The 22,151-nt window shown below is 38.8% G+C and overlaps 1 protein-coding gene across 2 annotated transcripts in view; it reads left to right on the top strand.

Moving 5' to 3' along the window:
• The window catches only part of LOC111866393 (DNA (cytosine-5)-methyltransferase 1), an 88,816-nt gene that overhangs the window by 44,967 nt on the left and 21,698 nt on the right, over positions 1-22,151 (top strand). For both annotated transcript variants that reach the window (XM_023855293.2, XM_023855292.2), the window contains exons 18-22: positions 3,519-3,709; positions 6,782-6,914; positions 11,750-11,901; positions 19,022-19,153; positions 21,679-21,881. In XM_023855293.2, the coding sequence (XP_023711061.1) occupies positions 3,519-3,709; positions 6,782-6,914; positions 11,750-11,901; positions 19,022-19,153; positions 21,679-21,881 (811 nt within the window). The remainder of the gene's footprint in view (positions 1-3,518; positions 3,710-6,781; positions 6,915-11,749; positions 11,902-19,021; positions 19,154-21,678; positions 21,882-22,151) is intronic.

Raw genomic sequence — 22,151 nt, 5'->3', positions numbered from 1 at the left:
ATGACCTCACGTAGGTTTGTTTTGGTTTCAAACCCAAGGTCAAACTGTCAGCACTCCCAAAGAGAGCATGTGTCCTGCGGCATATATACAGGCCATTTGGCCAACTCCGGTTGTTGCTTGCGACCTATATATGTGGCATTCAGACGTTAAAAGTTAATGGACCACGAGATCTATAGAGTTGTTTTATTGTTCTAACTGCTGCAGGAGTGTATTGAATTGACTTGCAGTTATTACAAGAAACGTGTTAAGGATACTAAATATTTGAATACATTAATACAAATATAATGTTTCTGGACATTATCTTTGTCTTGTTTTTATCTGAAAATACTGTGTTGTTTATATTACAAAACCCAACGTTTCGGAAACTGGGTTCTGTCTCTGTCTTCAGGTGAAACCTATTCAGTTGGGCCAAATCGATAGAGCTAGTCCCTATCTCTGGACACTATACTGGCACCAAGATGGGGTATACAAGCCAAGCACAGCACAAACCTTCTGCGAGAGCTAAGAAAACATTAAATTATTAAGATATGAGTTCTCTGGTGCAAGGCCTGATATGTGTAGAGGTTTTAATAATTTAATGTTTTCTTAGCTCTTGCAGATGGCTTGTGCTATGCTTGGCTTGTATAGTCCATCTTGGTACAGGTACAGGTATCCGAAGACTAGCTATGTCGATTTGATCCAACTTAGTAGGTTTTATGTGTAGACAGAGACAGAATCCAGTCTTCGAAACATTTTGTTTTGTACTGTAAACAGGACGGTGTTTTGAGATAGAGATAGGACGATGGATAATGCCCAGAAACATAATATTTTTACTAATGTACCATTGTCACAAACTTTTAGATCTTATATGAATACGTGTTATGAATGTGGTCAGCTTCTTAATTCTCAGTGTTCTCACACAATTTTGGGTACCCATGAAACTAGTTAGGCTGATTAAAATGTGTTTTAACAAAACATATAATACAAGGAGATCAAAAAGTCACGCACATAAAACTTAAAAGTTGTTATAAATTGTATTGCAGTTAATATAATTATATCTCCTACTGCTGGATGGTACTGTAGGAATACTAACGAGTAGAAATGCCATCTTTCATGTATCAGTCATATGACATCTGCAGTATGACTTTGTTTATTGCATGACACATGTCGTTTTCCTGAGAACGAGTTTTCGTTGTGGAACATTATTTCGCCAGTTGTTCTATGCACGTGTTGCAGACGAGTTTCATCGGGAATATCCGGATTCTGCAGTTCCCAACAATTCGACGATAACGAGAATAATGAACCGATTTCGGGAATGTGGATCAGTTTCAGATAGGAAGAGATTCGGGAGACCAGCCATTTTGACTGAGGCTAAATTGGCTGACATGGAGAAAACGTTGCAGCATTCCCCTTCAAAAAGCCTGAGGAGACTATCAGTGCAATCAGGGATTTCGTACGGAAGTGCTCAGAAAGCGATGAAGTTACACCTTAGTGCATATCGTGTTTGCTGTGTGCAGGAACTGAAGGACCTGGATAAAGAAAAATGTGTAGTGTGCTATAGATGGTTTTGGACATTTGTTGGCAACCATGGAATTGAAGAGTTTGATTGGGTTTTCTTCACTGACAAAGCATGGTTTCACCTTAGTGGCTACGTGAACAGTCAAAACAATAGGATTTGGTCATCTGAAAATCCACATGTGTTACATGAAAAGTCCTTGCACTGTCAGAAAATTGGAGTGTGCTGTGCTGTATCATGTCGTTGAATAGTGGGCCCAATTTTCTTTGAAATAACAGCGAACAGTCCATTGTACCAAGACATCATTACACAGTTTATTGTGCTTCTTGAAGTTGATGAACGTGACTGTTGGTTGCAGCCAGATGGTGCCACATGTCGCAACTCTAATAAAAGCATGCAGTTCTTGTGCGAGTTTTTCGGTGACCATCTCATTTCGAGAAGATTGTAGCCCCTGCATTCACCCGATTTGTCACCCGCAGATTTTTTTCTTTTGGGGGTACCTCAAAGGAATTGTCTATAAAAACAATCCGCATACACCGGATGACCTCAAGAGGAACATTACGACAGCGATTATCAGCATCAATTTACAGGTGCTCCACAAAGTGGCCTGAAGCATGGTAAAAAGAGCTCACGCATGCATTGCTGAACAAGGAAGCCATTTCAAGCATATGCTGTAAAGACATAATTTGATTTTGCATTTCTAAGATGTAAGGTTATAAACATTAATAGTAAGTGCTGTATGTATAGTAGTTTGTGTATTAAACCAGCAAAATATAATTGCTAAGTGTGATGTGTGTGACTTCTCGATCTCCATATAGTAAAGTCTATATAGGTAAATATTTGTCTGATAATTTTCCTATCCAAAATGGTCTAAAACAAGGAGATGCTTTATTGCCACTGCTTTTCAACTTTGATTTAGAATATGCCATTACAAAGGTCCAGGAAAACCAGGTGGGACTGAAATTAAATGGGATTCATCAGCTGCTGGTCTATGCTGATGATGTAAATCTACTAGCTGATAACACAGAAACTTTAATTGACATTAGAAAGTGAAGTGACAAGTGAAATTGTATGCACTAAAAGACGGTAAATATATACACATTATGGATTAGAAAGGAGGTTTGTCTAGAAGTAAACACAGAGAAAACTAAGTATATGTTGCTGTCTCATCACCAGAATTCAGTGCAAAATCATGACATAAAGATAACTGACAGACATTTTGAAAATGTGGCACAGTTCAGATATTTGGGAACAACTATAACAAATTAAAACCTGATTCAGGAGGAAATTAAGAGGAGACTGAACTTGGGTAATGCTTGCTACCAGTCAGTTCACAACCTCTTTTCTTGTCTGCTGTCTAAATACATAAAAATTAAAAAATACAAAACTATAATTTTGCCCGTGGTTCTGTATCGGTGTGAAACTTGATCTGTGACGTTAAGGGAGGAACATAGGTTGAGAGTGTTTGAGAACAAGGTGCTGAGGAGAATGTATGGCCTGAAGAGAGTTGAAGTGACAGGAACTAGGAGAAAACTGCATAATGAGGATCTTCATAACTTGTACTCTTCACCAAATGTATTAGAATGATGAAGTTAAGGAGAATGAGATGGGCAGGAAGAGGATTGCATATGTGATATTGGTGGAAAAGTCAGAAGGAAAGAGACTACTAAGAAAACAAAGATGTAGGTGGGTCGATAATATTAAAATGGATCTTAGAAGATATAATGGGGTTGTATGGAGTGGATCAATTTGGCTCAGGATAGGGACCAGTGGAGGGCTCTTGAGAATGGGATAATGAATCTTCAGGTTCCATAAAACTTAGGGAAATTGCTGAGTAGCATTATGACTTGTGGCTTCTCAAGAAGGGCTCAGCTCCATAGAGTTTAAAAATTATTCATTTCTGTTAAATCTGTTTGTAAGTGATTTGTTGTGTTACACTGCAGAGTTGTAAAAATGTTATTTAGCATTTTACTTTTGTACCAGTAGGATGTCATGTTAGTACTACAGTTTGCTTTGCCTGCAGAATGTGTGGTGAACTTTGGTAAGGTGGCAGGCAAGTGCCATGTTGTATTCAGTGAGAATCTGGATATATCAATGACTGAATGGACAAGCCGTGGCCCAAACAGGTTTTATTTCTCTCAGGCGTATAACATCATAAAGCAGACATTTGAGGAGCCACCATTTCATGCTACAAGTATTGGCATGCAAGGCAAGGTAAGAGAGTATGAAATAGTGTGTAGTTTGCATCAGACAACAGAAATGTATGTAGTGGATTTCGTTTTCCTTATAAACATTCTTGCTTTGAATTGTACAATTTCTCACATCCCCCGCTTCCTTTCAGGAATTTCCAACATACTTTCTAAATCTTTTGCATAGAAATACAGTAAAATTGCCTTTTCCTCAAATGTTTTAGGTGAATTTTATCTTCATTTTTATGTTTCCTCCAAGTATTAAGGTGATGCACTCACCACTATGTAGTACAAAGTTTAGAAATGTTTGTGGAACTCTACCTCCTGTCCATGACTTCATGATATTGTGGTGTATAGAACTATTGGTGGGAGGTGACTGAACATCAGCCATTGCAAGGTGATGCTTGTGCGGAACAATGGAGGAAATGTCACAATACATGACATGTACAACCATTCCTATGGAGTGTGCGGTGATGTCAGAATAGTAGAAGTGATGCAGGCAGATTCTTTCTATAGGTCCACACCAAAGCTGTGTTTTCTGTACTGGGTGTCCATGCCATGACTACATATAAGAGGATACGGGAATGGGAGTTCAGTTCAGTTGTCGGTAGCAGATAGCCACAGGAAGTTACTATTTGAAGAAGAATTAGAAGTCAGCCTATGAAGACAGTATGTGATTAGAAGATTTAGTCACAGTGAGACTTAATTTTGTTACTAGGGTACAAGTAGTGAAGACTGAGAATCCTAGTAGATGTGTAACAATGAACTCTGAATTACGTAAGTCATTGATAACACTGTATTGCTTGTAAGTCCGTGTTGATTGTATAAGGTGTTATCTATTCACTGATCTAAACCCTGTCTTTAGTCACTAATACATGTGACAATATATTGCTTAACACTGGAATGTTACTTTTTAATTTTTTAAATTTCTTTCATTTTACTTCTCATATCATTTGCCCTCAGAAGACCTTGAGATTGGACCTGTATCATGTGATACAGAAGACCTATCCGCATCCTGTACTTTCTGGGCAGAATAGCCAATGCACTGAAGAGCACTGGATATTCATTTGTGGCTTGGACTAATTTATGACTAACCCTTACACTGCTGCGGTCAACATATGTCGATCTCTGGAAAACGTGGCGTCCTTGCTACGATTGACAAAACCTGTATTGCGACTTTAGAGTTTCAAATCTCGGGTTTCTTTGCACCAATCTCATTCAAACTTGGAGGGTGCATAGAGTCATGTATTGGGAACATAATGAAGCATCATTCAGTTCAATGACTGCATTCTTCTGCCCTCTAGCTTAAGAAAAGTAAAAGGTTGCATCTGTACAGCAAGGCACGGGCTCCGTGGTCATGTGATGTGGGTATTTCACAGGGCTAGTAAAAATGGCTTTGTATAGTGCGCAGTGCTTTCTATAATAGTTTTAAATAAAGTTGTGGACTTTGGTCAACATATGACATAGTGATGAGACTAGGATAGTGAATTATGTACATTTTTGGCCATCTTGGACAACCCTGATTTAAATGGGCTATTCCCCTGTGAAAAATACTGAATAATTCAACATTTTTGCAACTTCTTCTGTTTGTTCCCTGTCTGAGGTAAGATTAGTTACATTTTATCACCAATTTTCCTACTTTGCACATAAATTGTTTATAAAAGATTTATTAAAAAATAATTCAGCACAGAGGGTACTGAGAGTTACTGAAAATACTAACAGTGAAAGGGTTAAGGGCCTGCATGGCTTGAACTCTTTTTATGCTTTGGAGGCCTTGGTGTCTTGGATAGTATTCATTATTTGGAGCTTTTGAGTTGAAACCATTCATGCCTTGGCTTTTGAAGATAGAACAGCCTTCTCTAATGACTACAGTAACTCCTGGTCATGAACCTAGACATGGCTGATCAAATCCTCTGTGGTGTGGGGCCATGAGGTGAGTGATGTGTATCAGAGTTTGTTAAGTCATGTTGATTTTAAATTTCTCTGTCAGCAATTTGTCTGTCCTTGTCATCTGTGGCATCTGACCTGGTTGGTATTTTGTTTTTGACTAGCCCTACCTCTCAGTCTGATTGTTTTCTAGTTTTGTTTAACAATCTGTGATAGGCCTTAGCCCTGTGGGCTTGAGTATGCAAGTGAACTAAGATTATACAAGGGCCTCTTGCATATGTTATGGCCTCACTATTGTTTTGTATTTTGTTTGCTTCTTTATTACATAATCATTGAGTTCTGTGTAGTAAAACTTGTCACTGATTTATTTACATGCTTTTGAACTCAAGTAGAAGTCAAAAAGGGAAAGGAAAATGGACTGGAAGGAGATAGTGGTTGACTGGCCTATACTTCTGCACCTTTTCCTACCGCAGATGGATTTGCAGCCATTTCCCTCAGATGGCCCCATAAGCCGAAGGTCTTGATTGAAGCCACACTCATCTACCATATGAAGTAGGGAAGGATAGGGTGGTTAGTACAGTTAACTGTTCCTTCCTATCCCAGATCAGTGGATTCAAGTAGCTGCCCATAGGATCCAGACTGGCATCTACTGTGATCATTAGAGCACGCTGCTGGGTCATCAAAAGCCAGGGCACAAATGGCTCCAAGCCACCAAAGTTTCCAAACCATGAATGAGCAGTCAACATTCTGTAGTATGTTAGGTAGTCTGACCATCAGATGCAGGGAGGGAATAGAAAGCAAAATTTCTGGGACAGCAGAATAGATGAAAAGCACAGAGCATGCAGGAAGACATTTACAGGCCATTTCACAGATTGGATTATGCTTAGCCAGCAATGCCTAGCTCACCATAACTGGGCCCATTACATCACACCGTGACAGTGATGGACATGACGTGTGAAACACTGATCGAATGATGACTGGGTGGAAGAACTAAAATACTCTGATAAAAGAATTGCCATATTGCCACTTATTCATCAGAAATCCCACATGGACAGCCTGATATTGGACAAGGTGTCACTGGTGAGAAGTGAGAGTTGGTACCCATATGATTAGCTTACAGACATTGCTATATTCATTCAGCCAATTTTTCCCATTGAAGTTAATGATTATGTGCAGCATCACTGAAGTTATATTTTCTGCATTATTTCAGGGGAAAGGGAAAGGGAAAGGAAAGAAAACTAAGAGTGAATCAGAAAAGAAAAGAAAGGCTGAAATTAAAATTGAGGAATGGCCCCAGATTCACAAAAGGCTGCAGTGTCTGGATGTGTTTGCTGGATGTGGTGGTATGTACTCTTGGCATATTTATCTATATGTTATTACTTAGAACTCATGAAGAAGTTCTTCTTTGTGTCTTTTCAAATCTCTTCTTGCTGAGATAATTTTTGAGCAAGTTGTTCTGTTAATATATTTTACAGTCGACTTTCAGAGACTAGATAAGAAACAGAATAGTGCTGTCTAGAATGTTTGCATTATTACCCTGTTACACTATGTAGCTAAAAATATTACATTATATTAGAGCTTTAATGTATGGAGATCTTGAGATATGAATCCCAGTTCATTGTTGGTCACAGAACTTGTTGTGGATCTTTGTGTCAAAGCCATTTTGTAGGAGTATGATGAATACCAGGTTCTCACTGTGGTTTAAATTCTAAGCCCTATTGGAGGCCTGGTATTCATATTCAGAGTTCCCTATGTTGCCCCACATTCTCCTGCTGGTCATATCAATATCCATTTGAAGGGTGCTCCAATTTCAAAATGTGTTCCTTCATTTGCGAGCCGGAAGAAGTCATAAAGATTAATAAGGCCATAATTTCTGGCATTTACTACCCTGAAATTTGAATGCTAGTTTGAGTGAATAAGATCCAGGGACAGATGTTAATGAAAAATTTCTTGTAAATTGAATAAAAAGGGAAGAGTGTCTTCTGAGATATGACATCATGTAATCCCAGAAGACAGTACACTTCATAATCATTGCTGTAAGAACCTCAAATCCTATGTGAATAAAAAGTGTGATAAAGAAAATTATTATTGCTGCACAAATGAGGCATTCAAATTAACAAGAATGTGATCACTGAACCAACTAATGGAACACACACATGTGCTTATCTGAGAAACAGTGATGAGAATGGAACCAGAAATCTTCCTTGGGGGTAAAGGGTGGCCACTGTGTAAAGGTAGGCGTTCACTAGATCGCATCGGTTGGATCAGAGCTATCATAGGAAATAAGTGCAGTGCGTTCACTCACTCGCATCGCCAAGCCGATGAGTCGGCCCATGCCAGTCTAAGCAGTGTTCACGTGCATTCATTACTGCAGTACAGGTGTACTTGTGCCTGTTCAGTTCGAGATGGATAGCGAGACAGAAGCTGTGGTAGTTACTTTCATCATAATAGAAGAAGAAGACAAGAAAAGAAAAGAAAAGAAGCAAATGTCGCTTCACTGCTGGTTGCCGTAGTCTGGATGTTTAAGATTGTAGATTTCTTCATAATTTTGTACTAGTGAAATCAGAGTGGCGTCATCCATGCTTGGTTGCAGATAACTGGCTGCTGCACCCTGTGCAGTGTTTCAAGAGCTGTCACACGATGGGCAGATGCAAGAGACCTTGTCCACTGCAACGGAATTACCGGTGACTCATGCTCTCACATCGCACGCATTTGATTCCTTGTCCTCTCGACCATCCCTATTGGATTTGCCGCAATGTGATGCGTGCGATATGATGAAGTGAACGATAGCGCACTTGATTTAATTACTTACATGTAACTTAGCATCTGATCCGATCTGTACGATGCAATCTAATGAACGCCTGCCTTAAGGCAGACATCCTCAGCACCATCTGTGAGCCAGCATTTTAGAAAATGAGGGATCCTGGATGTCTCACAACCCTATTGGCCTTCATGGCCTGTTATAAGGATAGCTTTACCTATTGCCTTTTTTTTCCCCTCCTTTTTCATAATTTGCACAAATGTGTGATTAAAGTTAAGTGCAATGTGGCAGTGTGTAATGGGGGAATGTACTTGCATTTTTGACAAAAATTATTCATTGTTTGAAATATTATGAAGAGAAATTTTCATGTTAGTGTTTACCAAGGAATTGTGTGGCAAAGTCTGTAGGTCTAAATATCCGTACTGTGTGGCACATCACATTCACCTTCAGTTGCATTCTTCTTGGAAGTCATTACACTGTGAATTTCAAATCTTCTTTCTCTGCATTGAACATTTGTTTCTTTATCATTGATCCTCCATCACATAGCTCAGCCAATCCTATTTGTGTTGCTTACAGTAATAAACAATTTTAAAGGATTATCTTCATTCATATGTTTTGCATCCTGTTGTATATGTCACTACTATGTAAATATGTCTGTAAATCACAAATTTTAATACTTTTTATAAATAATTGATACTCAAATTGTTGAAAATCAGTTAGTTAATTAAGATGTTATTTTTGCTACATGTTTTGATCATATGTGACCATCAGGTGTTTATAAAGAACAGAATGCATGTACATTCATTACTGGACTGCATGTCACAATGGATCAGTTGCTAATAATCTTGTCATTTAAAAGTTTTTACATGGATTAGTGTTTAAATATATTGAAATATTTGTTTAAAATTAGTAGAGCTTATTTAAAATTACTGTTGTTTCCTAAAGAATATTTTATTATATGTATAGGGGGTTTTATGCATGGAATGGTGCATCTGTGTGTGTTTTTTGGTGAGCTTTTGTCCTTTATGGGGATGTGGGTGTTATACAAGTATGCATTGTTGGTGCTAATGGTCACATGGGTTTTTTGGGGTGAAATGGAGTGTTCTGAATTTTTTATCCTTTAGTATAAATATTAATGTTATGCAAGTATACATTGTTGGCGCAGATGGCTTCATGTCCTCCTGTTTAGTAGTTCGTCTGAAAAATTAAGAATTTTTTATAAGGATGTATTTGTGTTGTATATATTTATAGTAGTTTTATGTGTGTGTACTTGGTTTTTTGATCTGAGGTAGGCTCACTGGTTGTGTTCTTTTTTGTTCTACATTAGTAAGGTTTTGTGTAGTGGAGATTTGTTTATGGTGCTGTTTCCTGGTTTTCTGAAAATGGGTTTTATGTTATGTTAATGTACTGTAGATCAGAATTATGAATATATTACTTGGTGTATATATACATTGCTGACCCATGTAATTATTGTGCTTCTACTGATGTGGTGTTGTACCAGATGTATTGTTGGGAATGGGCTGAGGTTTTGTTAGGTTCTGTCAGGAGTATTATAGTATGGGAGGAGAGGTGTATGCTGTTTCTTTTTTCTTTTCTAGTTGATGGGGAAGGTGAGTTGGTGAGTGATTTATTATTTTGTGGGCTGTTTTATGATTAGGTTGAATATGGGGTTATGTGTATCTGTGTATGTATTGTTCATATGTAATTTTTGTGCATTGAGACTATATAGAAAACCATTTCCATATTGTCACACATTTAGAATCGTGACCAATAATAACAGGTTCTGGATGGGATTATTTTCTTTATTAATGCCTTCTTTTACAACTACTCTTAATCACCAACAATTTGCAATAACTCACAATACATCTTCTAACTCTGCTTTAGCTATTCATTGCTTGGTTATGGGTCTCAGCAATGGCTATTCCTCTGCAAAGTTTTCACTATCCGTTTCCTGGCAACGGATTTAACACAGTCTCACTGTAACTTAAATCACATGTGAAGTCTTCTTGGCACCGTCTAATTCCTTTCTTGCCATTTCTGCAGCTGCCAGTTTTGTGACTACTCTTGACTACTGTCGTATACTAAGCTGTACTCCGTCTACTCCTACCCCTGTCCTGCCAAGCACTTATCACCACCTTGCATGGACCTCATAGAAAACATGTGTCACATGTCAGAATGTATGGTGCAGACCACATAGAAAACACCGCTTCCACAAATGTTGCAAAGGCATGTTTACTGTGCTGTTACCTAGTAATAGAAGCCATATTGTTGCATGTACATGCGTTGTGGGAATGCATTTAACAAACCGTTGCCTAGCAATGGGTTTACGTGTTACAATATATTTAATAACAGGCCTTTTTTTTTCAGTGTGGATTATATCCATTGTTTTCTCTGTTTTGTGTGTGTGTTGTTTGTCTTGTATGTGTTGTGCAAATTTGGAACTTAGTTTGTTAGTGTTTATTGCTTGGATATGTTCCTTAAAGCATGTTCAAAAATTTCTGCCTGTCTATCCTACATATTTTAATGGTCAGTTATTATATTTTAGTTGGTAAATGCCACTTTCGTTAAAAGTATCTGCAGTGTGTTTTTTTTTATTAATGCTTTTGCAAGATGTTCGTATGTTTGTGTTTTTAAATACAAACATACGTCTTTGTGGATAAGTTCTCGAATTTTTTCAACATTTTCTTTTATTCTGTTAGTGCTTGGTCGCCTTGAATGTTCGTCATCAACTAACACTTGACCAGCTTTGAAATGTGAATGCTGTTCAAAAACTGCTGTCTAGGATGTTTCCTTTGTTTGCTTTTATTGTTATTGATGATTTTGATTTTTTTTTTAATGTTATTGATATGCTTTCTCTCATATATTTTGTGTTTTATTTTTAAAGTTCTTTCTTTTTGTTTTGCTTCTTGATAATTTTCTGCAAGTTATTTGCTATTCTTCTGTTTCATTAAGTTGGTTTATTGCTGTGTCCTCTTTGATTGCTAGGGTTTTTATCCACTATTATCCACTATAAATATAATTCATTCACTGATGAATGAATGAATTATATTTATAGTGTAGATTGTATTTTAGGAGTTGCATTTCATCATTGGCAAATGTAATATTGATTAAATTCTGCATGTGTTTGTGGAAGGTGTTTGCCATTTTGTGTTTTTGTTGTAGGTCAGTTTGTTTATTCATTAATGTTTGTATTTTTTTGTCTTAGTTATTTTATGTTGTTTTCGTGCTTTCCTCTAACTCTTCTGTAATATTCTAACATATGCTATTCCATGTGTTTCTCTGTTACACCATGTTATTCTGTTACGGTATATTTTGCCACTTCACCACAATTTCAGATTTTTGCTGAAGAATGTTTTAGAGGAAATGTATATAACTTAGTGACATAAAACAGTCATAGGTTTTAATATTTGTATGCAGGTTTATCAGAAGGATTACATCAATCTGGTGTGGCAGAAGTCTGCTGGGCTGTTGAGAAGGAAGAAGCAGCTGCCCATGCTTTCCGGCTTAACAATCCAGATTGTACAGTGTTTACAGAGGACTGCAATCACTTGCTCAAGTTAGCTATGAATGTATGCACATATTGTTTTGTATTAAATTACATAAGTAATCAGGGTATATATATATAGCGGCACTTAAATAAGATTTTTCTATCCTTCCAACTCCTACGTAGAAACCTGAAGAGGAAAATATACAAAACTATAATTCTACTTGTTGTTTTGTCAGTCCGTTATCCTGAAGGAAGAACATAAGTGAGGGTGATTGAGAAAAAAGTAATGAGGATAATAGTTGGACCTGAAACAGGGGAAGTAGCAGAAGGATGAAGAAAATTTCATAATGAGGGGCTTCATAATTTATACTCTTTAGTAGATATGTAATCAAATCAAGAAAGATGGATAGAGGAGACGAGAACTTGAGAACCTAGGAGAAGATGGAAATATAATATTAACACATTTGGTGCCATACCCGGCATACAAAATCAGGCAAATGAATTTTGAGATTCAGTTTTAATTTTGTGCTGGGTGATCTGGCAGTGTTCTTTCTTCTAATATTAGGTGATGCAACAAGACAGAGCTCGCATGGAAAGTCTGGATAAGCTGCGTTCAGTACTCGTTGAACAGTAGCATGTTAGATCAGTGTATGACTTCAACTTTGCCCAGACATGAAAATGGAGTGTACAATGGAACAGAGAGTGAATGTGGATTTTTGTGTTAAACTGCAGAAATCACCAAGTGAAACATTTGATATGTTAAAGACAGTTTATGGTGAATCCCCATATCAAAGAAGCCATGGATGTCAAAGTACAATATCAGAAGAATGTTGATCTGCTTTTTTGACCTCAGGGATATCATTCACTTTGAATTTTTATCCAGTAGGGCCATTGTTAATCAGACATTCCTTGTGGAGGTGTTGAAAAAGCCTTTTGATGCCATGAGGTGCAAGTGAGGAGATTTGTGGAGAGATTGCTCATTTATCCTTCACCACAACAATGCACTGGAACGTTCTTTGCTTTGGTGTTGCCATTTTTAGCAGAATAGGGCATTTCTGCCATGGATCATCTGCCACACTCTTGTGACTTGGCTCAAACTGGCTTCCAGTTGTTTCCATATCTCTAGAGTGTGCTGAAAGGAAAGCATTTCTTGGACATTGAGGACATTAAATTTTGACAGACATGCCTCTTCAGGATTTTAAAAAATGTTTTGAACAATGACTGAAGTGCTGGAAACATTGTAAAGAATTGGAGGGAGGTTACTTTGAGAAATTCTAGGTTGCTAATGTCTGCAGCTCTTAGAATATATATTTAAAAATTAGTCTCAAAACTTATTTGCGTGACCTTGTATACCTTTCTTCACAATTGCAATAGACTCTGCCAAGCTTAGCACTTAGCTACTTTAATGCTGAGTTTTGAATAATTATCTGTATCTCCAACAGATGGGATCCAGGTTCTTTTATCTCTTGATAATCACATTTGGACACTGCTGATTCATTATATGCGGTTGCAATAAAAAGGAAGACATGTTTGTTGTTTTGAAACATGATGTTTACAAGTAGAATACATGTTTGTGCAGGTCAGTCATGGCTTCCTTATGGTTGCAGCACTTAAAAGAAGACAAAATTTTTAATGGAGTATATGCAGACAGTGATTCTTTGAACCTTGCTGTACATTAACCTAATATATTACACATTATTATTAGTGGCTTAAGATACATTTCAGCTGCCACCCTTGTATTTTATATTACTTGACTAAACCTCTTACATGAAAACTCAACTGCTAATAATTCTTTTTCTGTCTGTGCTAGTTGGTCTCTGTCTCTATCATCACTTTAGATGCACAAGCTACTGGTTGACGATCTTGTAGTGACACTGCTCCTATTCCATTTTTAGATGCATCAGTTGAAATGAGTAGAGGCTTCTTTACATCATAGTGTTTTAGTGCAGGTATGTGAGCACAACATGTTATACAAGGGAGGTTTAAGGTAGACTTGAACACTAATTTCTTCCAAAAAATCATACATGTCAGGAGCTTCGAACTTGTTTCTATGCTCTGACACATTGTTTCCATCCCCATGGTAAGGCAGTGCTACCAGCAGCATAGAAAGCTGTAGGAGGACCATCTGGCCAATTAGGACACTGTGCTTGAGTTCATCCATGTTGAATTTTTGCCATGTAGGTGCTTCTTGAGTGGTTTAAACAAGTGAAAATCACTGGCAACTAAGTCTGGACTGTAAGAGGGTGGTTTATTGCTTCTCATCCAAAGGTTGCCATTGTCTTCGTTGTGGAATTTTCCATGTGCAGATGTGTGTTAACATGCAGTACACTCTTCTGTGACACTTTCCTAGGCCTTATCTTGCACATCACTAAGCAAACAGTATTGTGAAACAGGTTGCACATTTTGGATACAATATAATTCCCTTTAACTCATCTGTTTTCCAAAATTATCTCTTTGAAGCAACAAATGGTCACATCTGTTACAGTTGTTGAACATGAGCATGTGGTCAGTCACCGACTTCTTGACAGCCTGGAAAACTTGTTTCACCTCTCATGTAAACTGGTTTGTAATAGAGTCTCTTCTCCATACTGTGCATTTAGCCTACGTAGAATTTCAGCTGGTTTCACGTAGTCGGTAGAAATCTGATGACAAGTCTCTTCTGTGCTTGGAGTGGCAGGGTCTGATGCTATCATGCACTGCCAATATTTTGCAGACCAAAGAGGGACTGTCACATATCAAGAAATGAGAACAGTGTCTCCACCATCTTCCACAACAAGATTTGTTGCTCTGGTGCCAACATCTTTTGGAAAAATAAGTCCAGATCAACCTTGAACCACCCTCATATATTTTCTGAATCACATGTATTGGTAGCAGCCATCAGGATAACTGAGTTGGTAGTATAGTGACAGGCTATGGGGCTGGATGTCCTGGTTTTTAATTCTCAGAATGGCAAGATTTTTCTCTTCTCTGTTGTGTCGAGACCGGCTCTGGGGCCTACCCAGTCTCATATCCAGTGCATACCACGGTTGATTTCCCCAGCGGTAAAGTGGCTGGGTCATGAAGCTGACCACTCACCTCCATCTACTGTCAAGGTCAAGAAGGGTGGAGCTATGCCTAAACTCCCCAGTATATCTTTCTGAAGTAGTACATAATTAAGCACAGGGACAACTTTACCTTTTTACATGTATTGACAGCATTCCCTCAATTTAGCAACTCGTAGGGAACCAACATAGGTGACAATAAATGATACAAACTCCGTCCCAAGTGCAAACAATATATATTATATGTCTTTGATCATGTTCTCTTCTACACTACATGTTTCGGCCTCTAACGGCCATCATCAGGTGTATACTCTTACGTTGCTGCCACACTGAACCCAGTCTATAATTTAACATTTAAAAAACACATTGTTATTTTCTTCGTTATTATCAACATCTACCTCGTTGATATGTGTCTGGTATGTAGATTATTTTGCACACATCAATTTTGATTTTCCTGTACTAGCACTATAAAATCTTTAGTTTTAATTTTAAAATCCTTTAAAATTTTCTCTAAATTTTAAATTTAAAGTTTAAAATTGTTAGGGTTACTCGCCCTATGTCTAAAGTGCTGCAGCGGCTAGTTCTTGCTTCCACACTATACAGGTGTTATTCTGTGTAGTCTTCCTGTGTGTGTGCCGCTGCTTGTCTTTACTACGTAGTAAAGACGTTTGTATCATTTATCGTGTAGAGTGCAACAGGATGCTTAAATATAATATAGGTGAGAAGTTCAGAATAAGTGTGCTTATGCATTCCCCTTCATTTCCTCTTCTTTTTTGAATGTAGGTTCCTGTATTGCCCAGTCCTTACACATACTTCAGAAGTGATTCACTCTTTTACACTGAAAATACTCTTTTATGATATGGAGGACATTACCTTTAGGATGTGATTGTCCACAGTAAATACAGTTGTTACAAATGGTCACAAATGAATACAAACCCTAAAACATGTGATATTTTAACCTGGGGAAAAACCTTTATTTCTCAACATATCCTCCACCAACATTGATACACTTGTCCCAAAGCTTTATCATTGCATTGAAACCCGCAGCATACAAGTCTTTTGACTATTGTCTCAGCCACTTCTGCACCTCCGTTTCATCCTGTGTCACCAGCAGAACGTTTGCCACCGAGTTGTGAACTATTTTATATGACGAACATTTCCCACCATAAACAAGAAACATTTCTTTACAAATCCTTTTGAGTCCTTTTGCCCACAGAAAACACATAACAGAACAGTGTTCTTCTGTATTACACCCCCAAGCACAGTCGCCATCTTGAATGTTGAAACCATCCTCGAACATATGCACGTACATCTTCTATCTAGACTGTCATGAAGCTTGACTGTGGGGCTGCCTAGTGATACATGTGTAAAGCCTGTTGCATCAACTACAGCTGTTTTTACTTCAATTTGTGACCCATTTACTGACTCGCCCTCATAATAACATCTTATTTCCTGCCTGTCACTAATTTATTCACTTGCTTTCCAACTGGGTGTGTGCTACTGTGTTGTTTGATATTGATTATTGTTTAGGTTTAAACTTCACAGCATGCATTGGTTTCTCTTGCGTTTCTTGAGTTGATTGCATTATTCTACAGATATTCACCACTTTATTCCAAGTTAGATGGTTTTCCCAAGTAACCTTTCCCTCAGTGGGTAGTTGCAAAGTCCACAGGTGAGGCAATCTCTTGTTAGTCCTTGTTTTTGAGTGTTTTGATTTCAGTGGTTTTTACCCTTCAAATCTGATACAAATGAATGCATAGACTCTCAAGATACTTGAGAACCTGTGATAAACACGTGTCTCTCATTTCATATTTATTTTAGGATAAAAGTTCATCTGTGCTGACTAGGTCTATTCTTATGTATAATGGATCAAATCGAACAGATATTTAATGATAATGCAGCCAAAATAACCTGAATTGGAAGAATGTTAGAAAGTAAAATTAGTATGCTTTCAGAAGTAACAAAATACAAAATATAATAACTAATAGGAGCCGAGAAGCAAATTGCAAGAGTAAAGCAAAATGTAACCAGACATGTGCACCACATGAGGCTCATGAGCCACTTAAAACTATGACTCACCAAGGATGGACACTGAGTGTTGGCTGTCCACTGGAAGAATGAAGTAATAAAGCCAGAACTGTTTTAGAATAAAAATGAGGTAGTCTGGAAAAGATCCTTTGCTATATGCTATGTGGGCAGTAATTCTGCAGCTCAGAACCAGCCATCTAACTTTGTGGCCTTTCTCAGTGATGTAGAGATTGCCTGTAGGATAGAATTTCACCAGAAGTTTTTTGTCAACATAATTGGTCCTGCAAGAATTTGACATGTGTTTTTGTAGGACCAGATCTACATGCCCATGTACTGCTTGATATACTGCTGCTTTTCTTTTAACTCCTTGGTTCTCTTTTATTTATTTTTTAAGTTTCAACCAGATATCCTGTATGTTTTACCCCTTTATAGTCCAACATAGATACAGTTCTATCTTCTTTTGTGCTAATTTGCTTTTAATATTGTCATTTTATTTCTTTATGCCTTGAAAACTCGTTTACAAGTACATAACACGGCCTTAGGTAATGTTGGAACTGAAATGCCACTCATTTTACTTGCATCCTTTTGTTTTTGATTGCTTGCTTTATGATGAAGCTGCCTCCCTTTACAGTAGGCATCATTTTATCTAATTTTAAGCCGAGTTTTTTTTTTTGTCTTGCTGCCAAATCTTGGTATTTAAAGACCTTAGTTACAGGTTGATATACAACCTGAGGTATTAATAACCCTGACTTAACTGTTATGATTTTATCAAACAAAATCTGTCAACTGTTTAAAGTTGGACAAATTTATCATTTACACTGCATATTAGGAAGGGTTAATTACAACTTTTTTAACACAAATCATATCCTGGCTGAAATAACCTCTGATGCTGTAGCAGCTTTAAGTCTGGGATTGTTATTAATGTTCACCACATGCGCTTGCTATTTGCCTATTCTCACTGATTCGCCCTCACTGTTCGTTCCACCGTGAGCATGCTGGCAGGTTCTTGCTCCTCCGTAGTGGGCGGCAGTTACTGGATGTAGCCTTGTCGCAGTGCAGCAATTGCCGGAAGTTGCCTGGTCGCAGAGCGTGGTTGCTGGAAGACGTCTGGTCATGGAGCGTAGTCGCTGGACTGGCGGCGGCTGCGCCAGTTGCCCGGTGTGTTGGGCATGACCGCTGGAGAGCTGACGCAGCTGATGACTCCGAAGGCCGATCGCTCTGGACTGGGTGTGATGGCTGACTGGTTGATGTGGTCACTGATGATTGCGGGCTTTGGGCTCCGCCTTTTATACCATGCTTGATGGAGGAGCGAAACTTGCAGTTGCAATTGTGAGCGCTGATTGGCTAGCGCGTGTAATGATCTGAATGTGGCCTGGGCAGCGAGTGTGTATAAATACGAGTGCTGGCAGCAGTGTGATTCGTTAGTGCACGTGATGGTGAAAAGTGAGCTGGACAGTGGGTGCTGTATAAATGAGAGCTGACAGCAGTGTGCAGCAATGTGCCATGGACCTGAGTTAGTGTTGACCGTTGATCGGCGAAACAGTGTGATAGTGTGTGGGATGTTCCCACAAGTCATTAACTGTACTGGTTCTCATATTTTCCAAATCACCCATCTTCTTGCCTTTGAAACAGTCCTACCAACTGTGCCATGTTGCATTGTTTATCTACAACAGATGAGTATGCAGTACATATTCTGAGATACAGTTATCTCATATTTAATTATTCATAGTATGTTCAGTTCTATACAACCTACAGTGCAGAACATTCCAGTCACTGCCTCCATTATCAAACAGAAGTACACATACACAAATGGATGTGAAAATGACTGGATTCATCTAGTTCAGGATAGGGTCTTGTGAAATAATAACTCTAAAAACTAATAGTTTTAACATAATTTTAATATTGATGATATCTTCAACATAATATTTCAAATAGCCAACTTAGACTGGAACACAGTATGACAGAGGAACCCCTGAAAATGTGAGATATAGGTGAACAAAATCTGGAGGGTTAAATAAGAAATTACCTTGAAGTTGCATTCACTATTTTAAATATATTCCTTTAAACACAAGTAACACATTGATTATGGAAAATACCACATTTGTTGGACATGACACTGTATTCTGTTGGCAGGGAAAGAAAACAAATGATAAGGGCCAACGGTTACCTTGTAAGGGTGAAGTGGAACTACTGTGTGGTGGTCCTCCTTGTCAAGGATACAGTGGAATGAACAGATTTAACTCGCGCCAGTATTCGCTCTTCAAGGTATGCCATGCTTAAACATTTTAATTTGGCCAGTGTTAGCTTAAGTGTGTTTGCCAAACTCTAGGATGAGATTTTTTCTTACTGAGGATATAAAAGAAAGGTTGACATACTAAGCAAATCACTATGACTAACATTTATCAGCATTGTAAAGCCGGGTCCAGACTTGTTGCATATCCCTGTATCGTATCTCCGTTGCATATCGTCCGATGCAACGCGACAAAATTTTGCATCCAGACTTGTTGCGTATCTCCACTCCACTCCATTCAGAGTATATAAACAGAGAATCACAAACAGAAGAACGCACACTGGTGATTACTACACTCCAACTGTCTGGAGCTGATAAGCAAAGCGCGATGCAGCCGCCTATACGTCCAGACTGGCACCACTGCAACCCGAGTCGTCCCTTTGATGCGACGGGAAAAGACCGCCAAACGGGCGAACAGCCCGTTGCGTATCATTTTCCAACGGAAGGATGATACGGGGTACCGTCCACACTGATAAGATACGGGGATACGCAACAAGTCTGGACCCGGCTTAATACACTCACAATTTATAGGCTACTGCACAGCATGTATGAGTAGTGTGGACATTTTGAAAATATATGTTGCTTAATGCTTCAAAATAAAATTTCTTATAAGATGGCAATAAGAAATCAAAATTCTGTCATCAAAGAAATTCCGATCAGATTAAGGTGTTAAGAAATAGAGTTTGGTAGTGCAGATTGGATTCATAAGTCCAGGATACTGTCTAATGCAAGAAACCCACTCATTCTATTGAATTCATATTGTGACATATTTGCGCTATGCAGGACCCTGCCCCCATTAGTAACGTAACACCTTCAGACCGTTGCTGCTATGGTAATAGGCCAGTCAACACCCCGCCCCCTCCCACAGCGACATTACCAAGGGATGCTGCGATTGCTACAGAGCAGTAAGCAACTTTGACAGTGTTGCTAGGTAACCTGTGAACACAGCATCAGGCAACAGCGGTACCTATTATGTAACTGTTTTCTGTGTTGTCACTACCGAGGCTAAATAAGTAGCTGCGAACACTATTCAGTTGAGTTGAGTTTCAATGCAGCGATCGCCAAGTTAAGTGATTATTGAGTATTGAGCCAGTTACTAGTGAGTGAGTTACTAGAGAGAGAGTAACCAGTCAATTGCTGTCTATCTTTCGCCAGAGTATTTGTGATACTGCCAGTGACAGTAATGTTGAGATTGTAAATTGTGTGATTGTAAGAGCGAGTGGAATAAATTTGCTATATCAAATAGGACGTGAAGTTACTTGTCGTGTTATACACCCAACACATGACAATATATTACTACTGTGCTGACAAAATCCTGCCACTGAGCCAAAAGATTTCAGCCCATACCCCCCCCCCCTCATCCTGTTTCTTTAATATCTATTTAATATTCTTTCATTTATACCTGCATCTTTCAAATGGTCTCTTCCCTTTTGGTTTTCTTCCCACAACTGTGCATTTCTCCTCTCTCCTATGTATATTGCGTGCCCTTCCCATTTCATCATTTTTGGTCAGCACTCCATCCACATTCAAGGGCCTGGCTCATGGAGAGGAGTTTTTAGCTCCCTGCACAACCCCCCAGTTGGAGGATCAACCCTTGACAATTATCTCTGACAGCATATTTAGTATTGTGATGTGGATGGCGTAGCGGGAGATGGGGGTCGCGTGAACTCTGACCTCGCGAGTGACGTCACATACCCCCACTCCATCCACCAGTGTGCAACACTCGGTAAACACCCCCTTCCCCGCGGTGATGTGGCAGAGGAGTGGCTGCACCAGGCAACCATTGCCACGGTGACGTAACACGCGATGCCGCAGTTGCTATGTAGTCATAAACAACTCCCAGCAGCGTTGCCCAGCAACACCTTTATAAACACGGTGGGAAGTCCGTGCAACGACTGTTGCTAGGCAATCGGTAAACATGACGTTACGCAACAGTGGTACCTATTACGTAACTGTTTTCTGTGTTGTCCGTAACGAGGCTAAATAAGGAGCAGCGAACACCATTGAACAGTCAGTAGTTTGTCAGGAGTTAGGTAGCAGTTAGTAGTGAGTGACTATTCAGTAGTAGTGAGTATTGAGCCAGTTACTAGAGAAAGAGTAACCAGTTAATTGCAGTGTAGTAATTGTGATACTGCCGATGGCAGTAATTGTGAGATTGTAAATGGTGTGATTGTAAGAGCGAGTGGAATAACGCTAAATCAAATAAGGCGTGAAGTTACTTGTCACGCGTTATACACCCAACATGTGACAGTATATTAACAGCTGCCCTGGAGGCCATCTTTTCTACTGGAAACCAGAAGACACACCATGCTATGGTGACAAGGGACCACCTTAATGTGGAATAGGTATCCTTGGTTTTGAAAATTGATTTCTGTCATTTACTAAAGCTGGGTAGTGTGAAATGAGTTGAGGATGATAAAATATTTCATGGTTATGGTTTTCTGTGCTGTGCCAGTGGTTGATAGAATGAAATATTGCCTGTAATGTTTTCTATTTACAGAACTCCTTGGTCGTGTCATATTTGTCATACTGTGACTTTTATCGCCCGAGGTTCTTCATCTTAGAGAACGTGCGCAACTTTGTGTCATTCAAACGCAGTATGGTATTGAAACTGACTGTTCGTTGTCTTGTGAGAATGGGGTACCAGTGCACATTTGGTGTTTTGCAGGCTGGAAACTATGGTGTACCTCAGACACGGAGGAGGTGAGATACTATATGTGTGATGTGTTCAGTGTGTCAGGCTTGTATTCATTGTGTTGCATGTAGAAATTACGTGGTGCAATCCAAAAGTTCCTGAAATATATTAATAAAAACTATTACATCTTACCTAGATCTTATTCTGCACCATCACCTTGAAAGTAGTCCCCTTGGGAGTGCATACACCGATCCTAGCATTTCTGCCACTTTTCAAATGCATCCTGGAAGTCTTTCTTGTTAGGGTGTTTAGTACAGTCTGTGTTTCTGCTTGAATTT

This window comes from Cryptotermes secundus, unplaced genomic scaffold (genome assembly GCF_002891405.2).
Source record: "Cryptotermes secundus unplaced genomic scaffold, Csec_1.0 scaffold41, whole genome shotgun sequence".
Lineage (NCBI taxonomy): Eukaryota > Metazoa > Arthropoda > Insecta > Blattodea > Kalotermitidae > Cryptotermes > Cryptotermes secundus.
Note: the sequence above shows the minus strand (reverse complement) of the source record. Positions and strands in the feature narration are given on the sequence as shown.